The following is an 18,817-nucleotide window of genomic DNA, read 5'->3' as shown; positions in this document are numbered from 1 at the left end:
ACCCCCCCTCAAAGAACAGCCTGGGGATAATCATAAAAATGGGAAAATCTCTTATCTCAGAATAAACCATCTGTGCTGGGCAGCCCTATCTCATCTTATGATTAAACACCGATGACGTAGGAATACAAACCAATGACCATCTGTGATCCCCTAGCACCCACCAATGAAATTTCAGATTACTTAATCCCTCTGAAGAGTCCCCTGGTTCCCTTATAAGAAGGCCTGTGTGCTTTTGTCTGGGGTCACCATTTCAAAAAAATTCTTGACCTTCCACATGCCAGTTGTTTCTGCCCAAAAGAAAGTCTACAAACCTGAGCAGAACGTGGAGGCAAAGTTCTGAAGGGCGGAGTCCACCTCTTCCACACTGGACAGGGCCAGGAGCCGGGGAAGGAGGCCCTCAAGAGACTGTACGAACAGCCGTGCGCTGTGCTGGTCTGCCTCCTGGTTCTTCAGCAGCTTGAGGGACAGAGCCGCGGTTCGCAGGGACCGATGACCCATGTAGTCCCGAGGGGTCTGCTCTTCATCAGCCAGCGAACAGTTGTCTGACCCAATGTCCGACACGTCAGACCTACCTGAGTCCTTCTCAGCTGCTATAGAATACTGGTCACAGGAATCAAATTCAGTCCTCGACAGGTCTTGGTCATCTACGCTGAAGTTGCTCTCACTGTACCTAGATCCGTAGGACCTCGTTCTGCTGTCTACAGACAGGAAGTTAGTGATGTCAGGGTAAGGGACCGTGTGGCTTCTCTGAACCACATCAGGCTGGTCTACGGTCTCAGGTTCTGATACTTTGCTCATGGTCTCCTTGCCTTCCTGAATGGCTGGTGACTTGAGCCCATTCTTGTGGTCCTCTGGTGTCGTCTGACCCAATTCTCCTTCCAAGGTAGTCTGGCCCGTGTCCGTGGTGACACTGATGCTGATGTCAGGGCTCCTCTCGTTGCCTGCCTCCCACGGCGTGTGCTCCGAAGACAGCACTCTCCGCTGCCAGCGGAAGTCAGCCTCGTTAATTTCCATGGAGTCCCGGCTTGACTCCGCCCCATCCCTCAGCTCCTCAAGGCGCAGAAGCAGCTGCTGTACTTGGTTGTCGTTCAAGCCCTTCCCCTGGCTGAGTTCATCCAGAGCCCCAAGCAGAGTGCAGACACAGGACACAGCGGCGTAGCAGGCTTCAATGCCACCTTTGACACATGCTTCTGTCATACCGTCCATGATGCTAAACAGTGTTCAAGAGAGAAAACAGAGGCCAGGCATGAAAGATCGAGAAAGGCCTCAAACATACAAGAGTTATGAGCTTGGCCAACTCCACAGTCTTCAAAAGAGATAGTCTAACTTGCATAACATCAAGACAATAAATGACTCAAGCATGCTCAGGCTAGGGGGGAAAAACCCTCCAGATAAAGGTCTCTACTTGAAACCATATGCCCTCTTGGTTGGCTAGCTTTTCTGGGAACTGGTGAAAATTCCAGAAGGAAATGTGTTCTTTTATTTAAGAATGGGCACTGAGAATTTTGTTTTTGTATTAGGTTCAGACCTTCAAGTAGAACCAGTTGCTGCCGCGAGGAGTCATGAAGACATGTCTGTGTAAACATATTCTTACCAGATGTATCCCAGTTCAGACAAATTGCTGCGCTTTTCTAAGGAAGCTACTTGCAACAGAATCTTACACATCTATTGGTTACAGATCATACTGTAAACCAGAATTCTTCCCTTTAGTCATTCAATGACAATCTTCAGATGTTTCAGTATGCTGACTCAGTTTTAAGCCAGTACAGAAATCTGGCAAGTTACTAGTAGGATGAACTGATACGTTTTGTGTGGCTTTCGGGTAAATAAGAAAATGTGCACATTTTAAAATGTAGACTCATTGGAATTTTGTGAATCTGGGGCTGAGATGGAAAGCATTCGGAGGAGCAGTGTTGGACTACTCCAAAAGGAAAACGGAACATACAGTTTGAGAAGATCCAAGTGAGACTTTCTTTTGGAAATAGATCTTTTCCTTGGTTCTGACTCAACAGAGCTTGGTCCTGCCAAGTCATACAGGCGCTGTGGGCTCCCAAGTATCTTTAGGAAAAAAAAAAGGAGAAAAATAACAGAAAAGTAAGTATCACAAAAGAAAGAAAACAAAACAAAAAAAAATTTTCAGGATGCAGCCTGTGGTGGTCTGAATGCAATATCATCTATAGTCTTGGGCATTTTCATTCTTGGCCCTGAATGGCAGGGCTGTTTGGGTAGATTTAAAGGTGTGGCCTAGCTGGAGAATGTATGTCACCTGACCCTGGTTCCCCTATCCTTCCCTACCTGCAGCTCGAGGTGTGACCTCTTGGCTGCTCCGACACCAAGATTTCTCTCTGCCACCACAATCCCTGCCACCCTGGACTCTTATCCTCCGAAAGTATAAACCAAATAACCTTTCTCTTCTGTAGATTGCCTCAGCCACAATGACACAGGAACAGGAAGGAACTAATATAGTATAGAATCCAAGTTAAACATCAAACTCACTTCCCACACAACTTGCATTTTTAACCTGAAGGCAAAGTTACACGGTATTTTGCAAACTTTGGTGCATGAGGGTTTCATACCACGGTATTTTCTACTTACAGAATTCTGCATTTCAGATTTTTAGACTAATGATATTACATGGACATTTTAATAAAATAAATTAAAGCTACAAAGTACTTAGCTACAAAACATCATGAGACGCTGATACACTGTCATAACTCTAGTCACTGGACTGTACAATGGTTCTCTATAACTTCTTCACATTAAGTTAGTTAGCCTCTCTCCAGCTTCCATTCCCGCGTCCCCTAGTGACCGCAATTCTATTATCTGCTCCTGTGTGTTCAGGACGTGTGGCGTTCACACAGAAATGAGACAAAGTGACACTACTTTCTGTACCTAACTTATTTCTCCATAGAGTTCATTCATGTTGTTTCCAAGGACAGGGTTTCCTTTCCTCATAGGATAAATCGTTTTTCCATCCATACTATTACTAGATTTAGTTTTTATCTTCTCTGGCTGTAGTCACTGCATGTTGGAGGTGCTACTTTACTAAAAGACTGTAAGTGAAGCAGCCTCCGAGTCGACATGTTCTTCCAGTGATTTTTCTTAGAGCTCTTTAGCTCTTCAGCTCCTTCTGTAGTGGTGGGAATAATATTTAGACTCCTTACACGTACATAAGAAGAGGTCTCACACAACTTTTTGATCTTACCCTTACTTCTTTCTGCTACTTTAAATTTATTCTTCTCTGCTTTTCCAACTATTGAGGTTGCAGAATTTGGGATGCTTATTTTAGGTTTTCTACTTTTGATGCAGAAGTTGAAACTTTAATAAGCTTGTGCTGGGCGAGGGCTGCCTTCCCACAACTTTTCATATATAGCATTCTTGTTAGAAATTGTTCATTTCTAACTGGTTTATGTTTCCATATGCTATACATATTTGCAGAAAATTTCATTTAGAGGTAAAATTAAAAATTAATGAACTAAGTTGTATAGAACATAAATCCCATTGTTATGACCCTTAATTTTCAAAGTGAGGTATTGCCCAAGTAAGAACAAAACTATTTATTATTCAGATATAGTTATATCTAAGGGGATCTCTTTTCTTTCTTCTGCCTTTTTAAAGGGGTAAATGCATCTCTGAGGGATGGGGATTTTATTTTCCTTGGTGTTGGGGATGGGTCTCATGCATGCTTAGCATGTTCTGTCACACGAAGCTAAACCACTAACCCTAGGGCTAGGACTCCAAAACCTCAGTTTCTCTTGGAAGCCCACCTTATCCTCTAATTATACTTGAATAATGTACTTGAATATCTAAATTTATTTTGTATTCATTAAGTACTTAAGACTCTAAAGTGGAAGGGGACAAAGGTCTTCTGAAAGAACCCCCAATAAACACTCAAAAAAAAAAAAAGATAATACCTTTTTATCTTCGTGTGGTACTGGGCACCAAACCTCAGAGCCTTGTGTGTGCTAGGCAAAGGCTCTACCACTGAGCTACAGTCCCAGACTGTAGACACCTCCCAACCCCTAGTGCTAGGGACTTGTGTTTACTAATCAAGTACTGTACCGCTGAAGCGTATCTCTAGCTTTTAAAATTTTCATCTTAAGACAGGCATGAAAGGTAGAGCACCTGAGATTTGGTGTTCTAGGTCTGACCATTATAAGCATCTAACGTGCATCCACAGGGTAGACCAAAGGAAAGAACTTCATTTTTTCATACTTATTATTGGGCAAGAGGTAGAACCAGATAATATGGTAGGAAACACGATGTCCTATATGTCTTTGACAAATAGGCATACATTACATGTGGCACAGATGTACAGGGAAATAATAAACAGAAAGGCAAGCAGCATTCTGGGTACAGTAGGTGTGTGTGTGTGTGTGTGTGTGCAAAACCCCTGAGCCTTTGATGTCTAGATAACCGCCTCCTCCAAATTGACAGTTTTGCCTTATAAAGCAGAGGCACTATTTTCTAGAACGACCTGGCTGGAATTCATTCATCTGCTTGGCTCCCCAGGGCAGCACTGCACACACTTCTCAGAAGAAGGCATGGAATTCCAGTGTTGCCTCTGCACACTGCCCTTGGGAAGCACCTTGGGTTAAATGCCTGAAGGAAAATACACAAAAGTAACCGGTACAAAATATATGGGAGGAAACAATGAGCTTTCCCACATCCTACTGTGAAGGAATCAGCACAATGTAGCAAAGTATCACTTGCTGAAGGAAGGGTAAGGATGGAGTTCAAAGAACTAAGCCTGCTTGGCCAACCCTTTCCTCTATTTCTATCTTCTATTCTGAGGTTCTACTGACCGAGGAGAGCGGTCTGTCTGAGGGGGTGCTGGTGGCAAGGCCCTGTTGCTTAGATGACAGCAGATTATTCTTCCCTTCGAAGCCACACAGTCCTCACCAACCAAGTGATAGGATCTGAGATTTCCTTCACATGAGGGAAAAGAAGCCATATTCCTTATTGGTAACAATAAAGTTGTTACACAACCTGTTAAAGGTATACGAACATGGCATGCCTGGAGTTGAGTAGGAAAGATAGAATGAGTGGCTTCGTATGTGTACCGTATTTTCTTGGCCAGCAGTGAAATCTGGATTACTCAATTTCTAGAAATGCATAATCAGATCTCATAAAATCATCACCAAGAAGCAATTAAATTTTGATTATGTGCTCTTCGGTCTTGACTGATAATATGACAAAGGGGTCATCCTCATCTGGAAATAAGTGGGACCTGTTACACACAGCTGTGGCTCTGTGGCTTACCACCTTCAGAAGCTGACCTGTGGCCGTGGGTTGACCCTGACAAGTACCTGGCAAGTCATTCTGAAACCTGATTTTACCAAGGGGACAAAACATGTCTATCTTCAGACAAAAGAACCCGCGACAGCAGTGCGGACTCGAGGGTGTATGTCTAGCGGAATTTTAACAAACACATAGCTAGTTACAGGAGTACGGAGCCAGTGAATGCCTTTTTTTTTTTTTTTTATTTCTGAACAGTTTTTAATTAACCTTTCTTTTCCACTTCCTCTCATGGGTGGTAGGTTAGAGAGGAAGTTGGAACATTTAAGAACCCTTATTAAGTAGGTTTTGAAGAATCTAACCCTACAATAAGCCGTTTGAAACTTTTGCTATTAAAGAGACAAACCCAGCCTCTCTCCGTCAAGTAGAATTCACGTCAGAATCACCACTAAAAAAATCGGCTCAAACAAATATGCGATAATAGAAGTGTTAAAATGCTGAGTCTTGTTAACTTTAAAGCACAGACATTTACATTAAGACTGCACAGATTCTCCGAGAGTCACAGTTTAACTAAGACAATAAAATAATAAATTGGTGTTAAATTAAGTTAACAAAAAGTATTGATAGCATATATATCCTGGGCAAGGTCCTCACATCAGTCTCAGTAAAGATCAATAAACGGACCAAGTCACTCGCTTTAGTTTTCTTGATCCTATTAATTGCTCCAAGACTTCTTTCTCCTGAACGATCTGTTATGGGGTTGGGGGGGTGGGGACAGCCACGGAGAAGATGTGACGTATCTGAGAACAAGCAGTCAGGAAAGCTTCTGCAGCCTTATCAATCAGATTTACACAGCATCCCATGTAAATCTCCTTTAACTGTTTGGAACATGGTCCACTAACAAGTGCAACCACACCACTGTCAGGTGCCTGAACAGTTGAGAAGTCAACACACTGCAAAAATGGGCAGTTTCCCCTTATGCACATCAGCAGTGCTTGGGCAGCTGACAGCTGAGTGCAAGAGCAAGTGTTCCTTCATCGGCAGAACTACAACATCCTTTCCAAGAAATTTCTCGAAGGTCTGAGCAGGACGAAGCCACAGCTTTTGTTCCTTCTGGAGTTATGCTATTTCTGTGTTCTCTGTGGGACTTTAGACTTAGGCCTCCAGTTTTCTGCACTTACACAGGTGCTGGAGAGCCACACCCGGGCCATCACGGCTCCTCAGATCTAGTCTTTGGACTTCGGGATGTAACACCTCATTTATATCCAACCTTGCATGCTCATTATTTTAATAGGTCTACCTTTAAAGTTGGGAGGCAAATATTTAATAATCTGACATATTCTGGAAATACTGATTATTAGGCATCAAAGACATCCCGTTAGCCTCGAATTTGTGGCAGTGCTGTTTCAGTTTCCAGATGACTGGGACTACAGGTGTGAACTGCCTGCCCTGCTGTTACCCGAATTTTAGAACGCTCTCCTGCCTCGGAAGGTGGTGCAGGTATTAGCGGAAGCTTGTGTGTCCAGCCCTGCTCCTGGTTTCTTTTGTTCTGCCTTGATAATCAGCGCCCACCGGAGCCCATTCATCAGAGGGAGCCGCCAGTGACCAGGCACAAAGCTGGGCCAAGGCCAAGGATCCAGCGGGCGGGGCCTTGAAGTAGGTGAGGGAAGGGACTGGGAGCTGGGGCAGACACTGAGGGCGGGCTGGGGAGGACTCCTAGTTCCTGAAGTTGACTCCTTGTGATCACCAGCGGATGTTTAACTTTTTTTTAAACTACAACTCCCAAAATAAATGACTACCTTTAACAGACTTCAAAGTTGTTTGTTACTGGACGCAGTACAATTGACAAATAACAAATGATGTCCCAGCGACTGGTGCTTCTGCCTGTGGGACAGAGAGATTCCTGCAGGCAGAACCAGACACTGTTTCACCCCGCCCTACCTCCTTCATGATCTTGATAGCCTCCACTCGGTGCTGGGCTGGGGGATACAGCAGCACTCTGTGATAGAGGGACTGGAGCACCGGCTTCATGGAGTCCACTGACCCCACTAAGCGGACAAGCTCAGCTGCAAGGTAATAGATGGTGCGGGCCACGGGCCCGCTGAGGGTAGGTGCGGTGCAGGAGCAGCCGGAGCCTCGGCCGTGGTCGGACACCCCGAGAGAGGCAGAGTCCGACTCCATGCTGGCACTGGTGCTGGTGCTGTGAGCAGAGGTGATTGTTTTGTCGTGAATTGGGTTTCCCAGGATCACGATGAGAGCAGGGCACAGGCTTTTCCTGAAAAGAGGCAGGGAGGAAAATAAACCTCACTAGTAGCCAAGCGATAAAAAGTGATGTTGCCAGGAAGGCCAATGGACGTCACAGAAATATCCAGGAAGAGTAGGTATCCCTACTGTTCCTTAGTTTGACCATGGTACGCCCAGTATACCTAGTCTTCCTCATTTCTTGCTTTAATATTAACTAAATAAAGCATCCAGAGAAGCATTCAAGGACCATTTCCCATGTGTGTGTGTGTGTGTGTGTGTGTGTGTGTGTGTGTATGTGTGTGTGTGTGTGTGTGTGTGTTTGAACAAATAGGTCGCAAAATGCTAAAACATGTCCTTAGGGATCTATGGCTTCCCACCTGGCTGCCTGCTGGGCCTACCACCTCCTGGACTCTCTGGACATGACTAGGTGCTTAACTCCCTTGTGGAGAGAGAGACCAGTAGTTCAGGGTTAGAATTTCTTGCCCCACATACATTCCTGATATGTTTATATGCTTTAGGACAAACCGAGAAGCCAGAGTCACTTGGTTCTGGTTGCTGATGATTCCATTGAAGCAAATGTTATAAGAAGACGGCTGGAGACATATTTGCTATAATAACCATTAGTGCCTCTATAGAATTTGGACTGATGTACGCAGACAAAGCAATTCTCCTACCTGGAGGGCACACGTGCGTGAATGAAACCATCGGTAGTTCACAGGGGCTATAGACTGGGGCTGAGACACCACCACAGGGGTCCTGAGCTGACTGTGGGGACATTAGGAGTTCATGCTCACCAGATGAGGTCGGTGAAGCCCCTGTGCAGGTACATGGAGGAGGAGGAGCTGCTGAGCACAGAGAGGATGCATTCCAGGTACAGAAGCTGCAGCTGCTGACGGTCACTGGAGAAGCACAAAGGCAAAACACAAGACAGAATGAGAGAGGCAGCATCAGGGCAGAACCTGGAGAAATGCGAGCGGTTACAAGCGGTTACTGTTGCAGGTAGAGCTTTGTCCTTTAGGATAAAATCCTAACCCCCAGCAGAGTGGTTACTGTTGCAGGTAGAGCTTTGTCCTTTAGGATAAAATCCTAAGCCCCAGCAGCTGAGCAGGTGCTTCCCTGGAGCAAAGTTAGTGTCTGTATTAGTGTGGGCCTTAATCCAATATAACATAATAATTCTCAGGAGGAACTGTAGACACCAAAGTATACATAGAGAAAAGACTGTATGAAGAGACATAGGGAGAAGGGTCTCCGCTAAGCAAGTGGGGAAGTAGGGGTGGAGGAAGAACCACCCTGACCTTGAACATGTCAGTCTCCAGAGCAGTTAGAAGGTAACAGCTCCCCTGTTCAAGGCACTCAGCCTTTGGCATCCTGTTATGGCAGCCCTAACAAAGTGGTAGATTTAGACTGATTGGGAGGGAACTAATAAACTTTACTTTAGAGAAATATTTCTGCCTATCTCTAAGACAACTGCGTGTGAAACAGAAGGGACTATTAAAAATGCACTTCATACACATGTAATCCTACCCACATCCTGTGTCAGAACACTACACTGTCTTACAGTGACAGATGTGGACAGATGGAGACAAGCTGTCCAAATTCCACATATGCCAGAAATGCTATTTATCAAGGCGGCTTAACTAAGAAGCCATTTATATATTTTCCTTTTCTATCTCTCCCTGCACCATTTTTTTTCTTTGTACTGGGGCTTAAATCCAGGGCCCCACACAGGCTAAGTAAAGACTTTAAAACACCTTTGGCTCACCGCATCATCTCATTAGCTAATACTTACTGATTCACGTTTATTATTGAGGAGACATGTTTTAAAATTTTTAATTTATGTGTATGAATATTCTGTTTGCACATATGTCTGTGTATCACGTGTATTCTCTGTGCCTTAGAAGCTAGAGGACAGTATCGGATCCCCTCTAAGTGGACACTGTGTTACAGACATTTGTTAGTCACCAGGTAGGTGCTGGGAATCAAACCAGGGTCCTCTGGATGAGCAGTCAGAGCTTTTTACTGTGGAACCATTTCTCCGTCCGCGTGTGTGTGTGTGTGTGTGTGTGTGTGTGTGTGTGTGTTTTCATTATGGGCTGTCTTGATAACCTAATAAGAAAATAGACGACTCTATAGGAAACTCTATAAAATTCCTGTTTCCCCTCAGTGTCACCGACAGTTTGTGACAAGACTCATGAGAACAGAGAAAAGTTAACTTCCAAAGACATATGTGCTTGAAGTACACATATTCTAAAGAGAAATAATGCAAGAATCTCTTATGGAATAGGTTACACATAAAAGGAGATATCTACCAATAAAACAGTAGTCAGTTGCTGCTGGTTTTTCCTAACTTAAAATAAAGGCCAGAAAATAGGTTTATTGTTCTCCTCAGTTAAACAACTCCCTCAACACAGGAGGCAGGGAGGGGAAGCCAGGCTGTGGAAGTAAATTACTAGAATGCAAAAGCTAGAAAGAGGGAAAATGAGCCCTGGAGGCTCCAAGTCCACACTCCTGCCAAAGTGACAAGGACAAGACAGGCTGAGATGAAGATTGGAGACAGCTCTATGATAATACTTCAAACCAATGTCACACTGTGAAACTGGCTGGCAAACTAGAGCTCTGAAGCCAAACTCTGAATTTAAAGCTGTGATTAAGTTTTAAAGGGCTTATAAAGCCTATATACATACATACATATATATATATTCAGGAAATTTTACATAAAAGTTCACCAACCCATAGACTAAAATATCTTTCTCCCTCATACTACGTGATTAATATCAAGACATTGAAAAAGGGAGTACTGATTGTATTTGTATGCACTCTCTGAGGATGGAAGAGAGGGGTATAAAGAATGAGTTGGCACAGAAATCATTACCATTTGGCAAAAGGAAGGTGATTACTATTTGATCAGGAGATTAAGAAGGGCAGGAAACATTAACTCTTTGTTGGCCAAGTAAAAACTTTATATTTCAAGCCTTTGCACAGCCTTCATCGTGGGAAGAGATGGGAGCAAGGGCTTATTTCAAATGCTGTAAATGCATCACTGGATGTAAGTGTCTATGATACAGCATAAGAGACATGTCCCTTCCCAAAGGCCATGGAGCTGTGGAGAGGGTGTGGACAAGTGAGGACAGAGGAGGGAGAAGGTTCGACTGGAAGGTTTGGGGAGAAGCAGAGGATGTGAGGATCGTGTCTGCAAAAGAGTGAAGCTGGGAGCCAAGCACAGTGTGTCTGCAATTCCAGAATTTGGGGAGCAGAGGCAGGAAGATCTGGGGTTCAAGTACATTTTCAGCTGTAAAAACGATTCAGGGCTGGTCTGGGCGACATGAAGTCCAGATGCCAGATGAGCGTGGGCCCCATAGACTTTGCTGTTTGTCCAGGCAAAGGTCTTGCTTGGGCAGACGGGAGAGGGCTGGACAGAAGAACCACACTGTAGATTACAAGTTTCATTGAGAAGACAATGCTGGAAGGATCGTCTTCACTGGGGCTCAGGTTAATCGCTCTATGAACTGGGCTCATTTAACAGAAGATCTAGTGTCCCATTGCAAAAGCATCTCTTCTGCAAGCTGGAAGTCCAGCATCACACAACTAAAGTAAGCACAGAAAATAAAGATTCTCAGTTTCTGAAGTCATCAGAGATAGTAGAGGATGGAGATATTAAGGAACCGGGGTTACAGTGAATAGTTGCAAAGCCTGCTGGGACACCGTAGGCCCCAGGTGTCAGCATCATTGACAGGAATGTATTGCCAAGTAAACTGTCCAGGGCTCTCCTTGGAGATGATGTGACAGCTTAAATGTGAGCCGAAGCAGTCTGGAAATTGGGGACTTACAGCCTTGCTATTAAATGGAGCCACTGGAAATCGAAGAACCTTCCCCACATGTTCCTTACTTAGAGACCCCAGAACATGTGCGCAGTGTGCAAGCCTGTCCGTGCAAACAAGCAGACGCTTGGATGCACTAAGTAGGAAGGAGCCTAGGACCTAGCTACGTTTTCCAAGATACAGGGGTGGGAGGTACGCTGCCTACTCGGTAGGGCTGAGAATGGCTCGTCTTGAAGGTCATTTGTCAGAGCGTTATATAGTTGGCAGGTTATCTGCTGGTTGCCTCATTGCTGAGCCCTCCCCAGTTACACAACACAAGCACAGCGATTCTCAGCGATCCTCGGCAGCCGCCCAGGGAGGGTACCCCCGGGAAGATAATCAGCAGTATTTTCAGGTTCTCTAATTCTCAGTATGGGGTTTAATTTTTTTTCTCTCTCTCCAAATGTCTGCCGCCTTTCAGTTCAGGTTTGGATCTAATTAGAAAATAAGAGAAGGAAACGAATGCTCATATGAGAGAATTAGAAGCCTGACATGGCCACTCTGGCTGGCCGTATTGTCTCCATGCCTTCTTTGGTACAGACTCCTGTCTGACATTCTTTAGAGAGGGAGACTGTTGAGTGACAGATGACAGACTAAGAATGAATCACATACCACTCTGAGCACAATTATTCTCTGAAAAACTCGTAAGCCGAAGAGGGACCATGTAACTCAGCTTGTCTAATATAGAACGCTAATAATAGTATATCTCCAAGGCCTGTGAATTATGCTGAATACCTCAACACATTTTCAGAATCCTCCAGAGACTGAGTATATCACAGCACATGTCCTTACTGAGTCTGAACCCTGGGAGGTACCTGGTCCTGTTCTGGAAATGATTGTACGGAGAAATACTGCCCGTTGTAATTTCATAGAAAAAAAAGAGCCACTGAAAAGACAGAGGAAATGTCTGGTGTAGCTAATAAAAAAAAAAAAGAAATTAAGGAAGTCATGTCCTAAGAGACCGCACAAACATGAGCACTTCCTAAGAAGGAAGAGCTACTCTAAGCATTTGGCACCTTCTTCAGCTCCATCTCCTTCACCTGGGGCAGTGGGATTATTGGCAGAGTCCACAAGCAAACAAACTACGACCAGGGGAATTTCATCAAAAGCCCAAGATAACGCACGACTTATCAAAACTATGAAGCACAGCGCTAGCCTGGCAAGAGACCACATCTGAAGAATGCAGACAGGCCCTGGATTACAGCATGATCAGCAGGAATACAGACATGTCCTTAGTATGTGCCCCTAATCCCTAACAATGAAGGCGAGTTTAGTCTGTAGAAGGAAACGGCCATGCTTAAAAGTGACGTCGATATAACTGAGGGGCAGACAAAGAGACAAATCAGAGAAAGATTTGACAGAAGGAGTCAGTGATGAGATTTGCTCATAGCAGGAGAAGAGAAGCTACTTAAGAGCAGTGGAGAGGTGGTAGTGTGGTGTGTGGTGTGTACTAATGGCAGTTTTTCAGAGACAGACCACTGAGAGAACAAGCTAGACACAGGTAAAGACAGAAGGAGAAGGAGCAGGAAGATTAGAGCCCATTGCCAACGTTAGCATGAGGCCAAGCAGAGCAATGCAGTCAAAAGCTGAAAGAGAACCAGGCTGAATAGGTTGTCTGGAAGATTAGATTGTGCAGAGGCTGGAAGTCTCCAAGCTCGACCTAGGGATGGTTAGAACAGAGAACAAACCACTCTTGGTTTATTTCTCATCTCATCCCTTCATCTGAGGAAATACAAGTGACATTTACAACAGGTGGAAAGAACTACTGTCCAGGTAGATCCGATATAGCTTCAATGATGCTGTAGATAAAAGATGTTTCAAACTGAGCCATTGTTGGATACCAGCCAGGATAGAAGGGGACTTACTTTATGGAGGCCTGTAGCTTCTCACACAGCACAGCGAGGACAGAGACAACGTCATCACAGAGGGCCTCTACCGTTAAGCCTTCAAAATAGAGAAGGTGCCAAGTATTAGACACTGGTGGGACATTGTGCTTTCCCTCAATACCCTTCCCATCCTGTGCTCTAGATGCATTTTGATGATTTTTAGATGTGAGGTATCTTTTAGGATCTCAGAACAATCTTAGGGCGGAAAAGGAAAGAACAGAGCTACCCCCTTTTAATGTGAAACATACAAAACACAGCCCAGGAAGAAATATATAAGATTGTTTTTCATTAGGAGTAAAGTTTTTCCACAGTTAATGCAAAGCTGTATGGTAAACTTAAAAAAAAAAAAGACCACATAATTCTAGAACAATACGTAACATGCCACTCAGGTTTCTATAGCCCTCTCCTCGATTCTCATTTTAGCAATTAAAGAAGAGAGGAGGAGGGAAGGAGGAGAACCAAAAGTCTCCACATGGGAGGGATGTCATATGCTAATTCACCCGCACAGTTGGCATAGGTAGGTGTTGGAACAGAAGGAAGATGGCAGCTGGTTAGATAATACTAAGCAAGGCAAAGCCAAACAAAACTTGGACCATCTTTAAACCTTCAGTTCCATGCACAAAGTAGGTGATCTTATACCCCACCCATTTAAAAAGGCCTAGGAAAATCTAACCCCCATACCTTGACTCCTGAACTCCTGCGGGGCATCCGGGTTTTCAATTATCTAGTGAGGAAGACACACAGAAATAATTAGATTTGGGTAAGAAAATTCCCGACTCTTAGACAAGGTAAAGTTAGAAAACAAAGTGCCATTTTGAGCACTCTGGTTCAGATGTCTTACCCAAGCAGGCTAGAAGCATTTCCTTGCCTGTGACCTTGAGGGGAAAGGTTATGAGTGTGTCCATCTCCAAAATAAACGATTTAAGAGTTTTAACACTTTCATTGCTGGGCTATAACTCGAGGCAGTGTGTATTTGAAGACCTAGACAACAGTTCATTTCGAGGTGACAGGGTACACCGTGTCTGGCCCTAACAGGCTCTGTTGTAAAAAGCATCATCCTTGCTGGATTTTGAAGTACAGGTTCAAAGATGAACAATGCTGGAAGCACTGCCTTGCAGTTTAATGGGAGAGCATATTTACTTGGAGCAGAACTAGCACCTGGAAAGCGGGGAGTGAAAGAGGCTTTCACTTACGATGGCTCACGTGATTTTGTCCCCCCACCCCCAACAATGAGTATTGGCCTCCGCTGCTTGAGAGGGATGAATCGGGAGGAGTGGGTGGCGCTTCGCGGGCTTGTAGGTGATGGAGAACTTGCCCAGGCAGAGGCCGATCATCTCTGGTTTGATGGCCACCTGGTTGAAGGTCTTGCTGGTGTACACACCCACCACGCTGCCGAGCATCTCAGGCAGATGATCATGTCCCTCAGGTGGGTCTTTACCGCCGCGGGTTTCTCCATGGGCGCTGCCTCCTTTGTGGCCTTTAGCAAGCGTGTTTCTGCTTCAGCCGCAGCCACGGTTCAGACGCGTCCAGCAGCTGCTGGTGGAGGTCCACGCCACGGTAGGCGAACTTGCCGAAGGTCTGCTTTTTCTTCTGCTCCACTTCAGCCATCCTGTCGACGGCTCGGAAAAGAACGGCTCATGTTTTCATGGCAGGCATAATTCAGGAACTACAGACCGGGGGCCCTGTCGTGCCAACTAGCTACCCCACAGTGCCGCCCTTTAAAGACTCACTACAGGTGCATACTGTCCACTCTTCTGTATTCAAAATTTGCAGATTCGGAGCCCGACCAACACAGCTGCGGACGCACACAACAGATCACGTAAGATTTTAAATCAGTGTCTCCAAAACTAACTACTGCTAAGAGAAGGTGTCCCAATTACACTGAAAGCTAGAGGCATGTAGCTAGGCATAAAGCCTAGCCACCAAATACTTATACGTGGCAAACTCGGCAGCTTGCGGTTCAGCAATGGGTTTGGTCATTTAGCTAGTTCAGTAGAAAGTGAGATGAAAATTCAGTGTTTGCAAGAGTACCAACTCAGAACTGGGATTTGTGTGGGGAAGGGGTAGAGGCTGCAGACATTATGCAGACGCTGTTTTCCGAGGAAGTCTTCCCAGCGATGGGTATATACATTCTTCCCAGTTCATCCTGAGCACCCTCCAGGAGACCACACAACCTCCTTAGAGCAGGGCTCATCATTTTGATAAGATGTTCTACTTTAATCGATTTTGGAAAAAAAAAGTCTAATTTTTTAGGTGGAAAAACTGACAGGTCCCTCTATAAGACGCCACAGATACTTCAAATGTTACCGCCCCGAGACTGCCATTTTTTTCTCGGCTAGTCAATCCATCCCTAAAGAAATACCTCTGAGGAACGAAAAGTCACAGAGATCAGCAATTTTCCACTTGATTTCAAACCTCGAGTTGGACCGGGGTGAGTCTAGACAGTCAGTGATGAGCAAGACCAGCAGCTTGACGGGTCATACACAACTCAGATTGGAGACAGACAACCTCTGCAGTGTACAACCAGACCTCCTCAGCCGTCCCTGCCACCCTTTCACTGACAGCCTCAGCACTAGATGGCTGAGGCACAGGAGTTGACACCATTTAACGCAGGGACGTACTGAGAATGTCACTGCTACATGATTTCCGTCGACGTGAGACATAAATGCACAAAACCCCAAATGAGTTACTGTACTGGTAGGGTTATACAGCACTGTCTATTACAGAGACAGAAGATCCTTGTCCAAAATGTTATCACGACTGCCCTCCACTTACAATTCCAGAATTAAGGTTTAAATGAACATAAATGGGAGTTTGAAATGCTGCGTTTAAATGTCTTATTTAATGATTAGGTATTATTAATATTAGAGTATTCAACTGTTGTCACTAGTTAGCAAGGATGAAATAGGACATCGTTTTAGAATTTTTAACAACTTAAATTACTTCTTTTCTTCTAATGTGTTTTCTTTCTGTAGATTCTTTTGAGTTAACATTTCTATACTCATCACATCCAAAATCGTAGTACAGATGAGATTGTTTTCAACAAGGGGCTGGCTAAAGTAACCGTGATGTTTCTGATCAACAGTTTCCAGCCGAAACTTGGGCTTTGGGTACAGCAAATACAAAAAGAAAGAATTGTTTTTCTAAATCATTGCTGCTTGCCTGCGCTGGCTTCCAAGGCCCATGAGACAGAGAAGGCTGTCTGGGAGTCGGAGCTCAGGGCTTAACTTTGTTTCCTTCATGGGGCTCATTAACTTTACAGTTCAATTTATTATTTTTTTTTCATTTGTCTTGATGATCTGTAAGACTCCCTTCAAGTTCATGGTTTTCTCAAACACTAGAAAACCACTGAAGTAAAAAATGAGGAAAATTTAAACAGCCTGGAGCCCCATCTCTGCAAAATTAACATGTGCATTAGTTCCAGCTCCGACTGAGATGTCCTATCCCCCCAAAAAACCCCAAAAAACGAGCATCACCTCAGAGATCCTTGTTGAACTTTGATGGGGATTTTAATGAGTTATTATTATAGAGGCGATTTTAAAGTCAAAGCAAAACACTACTTTTTTTGAAGACTCCTCTCTTACTCATACTTCTGGGAGAAAACATGCAAAAAGTTGCATTTCGGTTCCCTGGAGGCTCATGGTAGACAGTGTGCGCCGGATGAGCGAAGCACTCTACTGGGCTTTGAGGTCAGAAGACACTCATCTTTCCCTTGCAGGCCCCCCCGGGGGGGTGGTGGGCTGGGGCGGGGGCGGGGACAGGGGTGGGGCGGGGGGCGGGGACAGGGGTGGGGCGGGGGGCGGGGACAGGGGTGGGGCGGGGGGGCGGGGGCAGGGGCACCCTTCTCTCACTATAGCTAACACAGGGACTCATATCCAGACTCCGAGCATGCTGTAAACTGTTGCTTGGTTTTCTTCACTTTACAAGTTCAACACCGTAATGTGTTTTTAAATCTTAAAATTATTTTATGAATATGGTCTTTTGCCTGCACGTGCATTTGCTCGGCAAATACGTGCCTGGTACTTGAGAAGCCAGAAGAAGTCATTGGGTCATCAGACACTGGAGTTGCAGACAGCTATGAGCTGCCACGTGGGTGCTGGAAATTAAAGCCAGGTCGTCTAGAAGAGCAACCATCGTGAACCATTTCTCTGGTCCCCTACATAATATTTTTAACAAAAACACTCAGTGCAGAAGGTTTCAAAAACTGATTTTAAGAAAGAAAAGTAAAACTTTAAAACAGTGATCAGAATTTTATCACAAAAACCATAAGGGTGCTCCATACGTTGGGGTGAAATAAGCAGATTTCTATATATTTGAATTCATATAAATGAACGTTCTAACAAAAGGCGTTGCCAGCGTTTGCGTGGGAAGTAGCCATGGTAGGAGGGGCCGCGGGCCTGGGAGCGATGGTGTGCAGGGACCTGAGGTTACAGCCGACCCGTGTCAGACATGCGCACAATGGACTCACCGTGTTCTCCTGTCTCTGCCGTAACTGTAAAGTCAGGTCACCCAACATCTGGCTGAGAGTCGCCCGCACGGCAGTGTTGATGCTGCGCTGGTGACAGCTGCATGTGTACGTCTCAATGCACACCTGGGAAGGAGAGCAGAGAGCAGTGCTCACTCTACACATCCACTTACCACAGAGAGGGCACCAGCATTTTCATGTGTTTTTTAATTGGTTATTTTATTTACTGTTTCAAATGTTATTGCCCTTCCCAGATCCCTCCACAACCCCCCATCTCCTCCCCCATCCCCCGACCTCTAAGACTGTGAGCCACCCACTCCTGCCTCACTGCCCTAGCATTCCCCTACCCTGGATCCTTCACAGGACCAAGAGGCTCCCCTCCCAGTGATAAACAAGCTCTTGCTTTCTTATAACTGAGACTGGCCTTGAACTCAGGGTCATCCTGCTTCTGCCTCCAAATGGAAAGCCAGCTAGACTTTGAGCTATTTATGAATAAAAAAAAATACCATGTTTAAAACCTCTGAAAATTTGTTTTTAAACATTGGCAGAAATCTTTCCCAGATCGTTAATACCCTCAACAATCTCACATTTCTGAGTTTCACAAGGAAATATACATCTGTGGGGGTTTTGTGAAACCAATAATTCTAAGAGAAACTCAGGTGGCTGGAGAAAGGTCCGTTTGTTTTAGAATAGCACGAGGAGTCTCTTTTCTGGGCTATAATGAGTTTGAATGCATGCTAACTGTTGCTGTGTTCTCTGAACAATGATGAAGGTTGAAAAAGTGAGAACCTGCCTTGGGGATCTGTGATTCAACTCAGAATATCAGGTGGGGTGCAAGCTCTGCTCACAGAGCTCTTTCCTAGAGAGTGGCCTCTACTGGTGCTGTGGAGCTCCAAAGCAAGGGTGACCCTGTACTTAGGAGGTGACACTCAGCTTCTGTGCCACACTGCTCACTGAGAACCAGAGAGGCACCTGGACTGCTGAGGGATATGTGAGTGAGGATGTGTTCCTATCCTGCTTGTTTTCCGCCTGGTGTCCCACTGAGGGACACTCTGAGATCTGTCTGAATGTCTAGTTGAATCTAAAAAGGCTCGTGGGTAGCTAGTTATGGAAAAATTCCAAATTCC

At 44.9% G+C, this 18,817-nt stretch overlaps 1 protein-coding gene and 2 pseudogenes across 3 annotated transcripts in view; all 3 read right to left on the bottom strand.

The window, feature by feature from the left end:
* Positions 1 to 18,817, bottom strand: part of ARFGEF3 (ARFGEF family member 3) — a gene marked incomplete at both ends in the record, with an annotated part of 132,042 nt that overhangs the window by 49,523 nt on the left and 63,702 nt on the right. Inside the window, 7 exons of the mRNA XM_080941712.1 lie at positions 312 to 1,210; positions 1,946 to 2,058; positions 7,180 to 7,513; positions 8,277 to 8,381; positions 13,205 to 13,283; positions 13,907 to 13,949; positions 17,694 to 17,816. Of these exons, the coding sequence (XP_080797838.1) occupies positions 312 to 1,210; positions 1,946 to 2,058; positions 7,180 to 7,513; positions 8,277 to 8,381; positions 13,205 to 13,283; positions 13,907 to 13,949; positions 17,694 to 17,816 (1,696 nt within the window). The remainder of the gene's footprint in view (positions 1 to 311; positions 1,211 to 1,945; positions 2,059 to 7,179; positions 7,514 to 8,276; positions 8,382 to 13,204; positions 13,284 to 13,906; positions 13,950 to 17,693; positions 17,817 to 18,817) is intronic.
* On the bottom strand, positions 5,910 to 6,612 carry LOC308439763 (protein AMN1 homolog; annotated as a pseudogene). The gene is made up of 2 exons: positions 6,575 to 6,612; positions 5,910 to 6,508 (listed from the first exon to the last, which is right to left on the bottom strand). The product of its transcript is annotated as a protein AMN1 homolog (transcript).
* On the bottom strand, positions 14,415 to 14,833 carry LOC308439762 (small ribosomal subunit protein uS19-like; annotated as a pseudogene). Its single transcript has one exon. The product of its transcript is annotated as a small ribosomal subunit protein uS19-like (transcript).

This window comes from Micromys minutus (assembly GCF_963924665.1).
Source record: "Micromys minutus genome assembly, chromosome: 30".
In the NCBI taxonomy this organism is placed as follows: Eukaryota; Metazoa; Chordata; class Mammalia; order Rodentia; family Muridae; genus Micromys; species Micromys minutus.
This window is presented reverse-complemented; position numbering and strand designations above follow the sequence as displayed.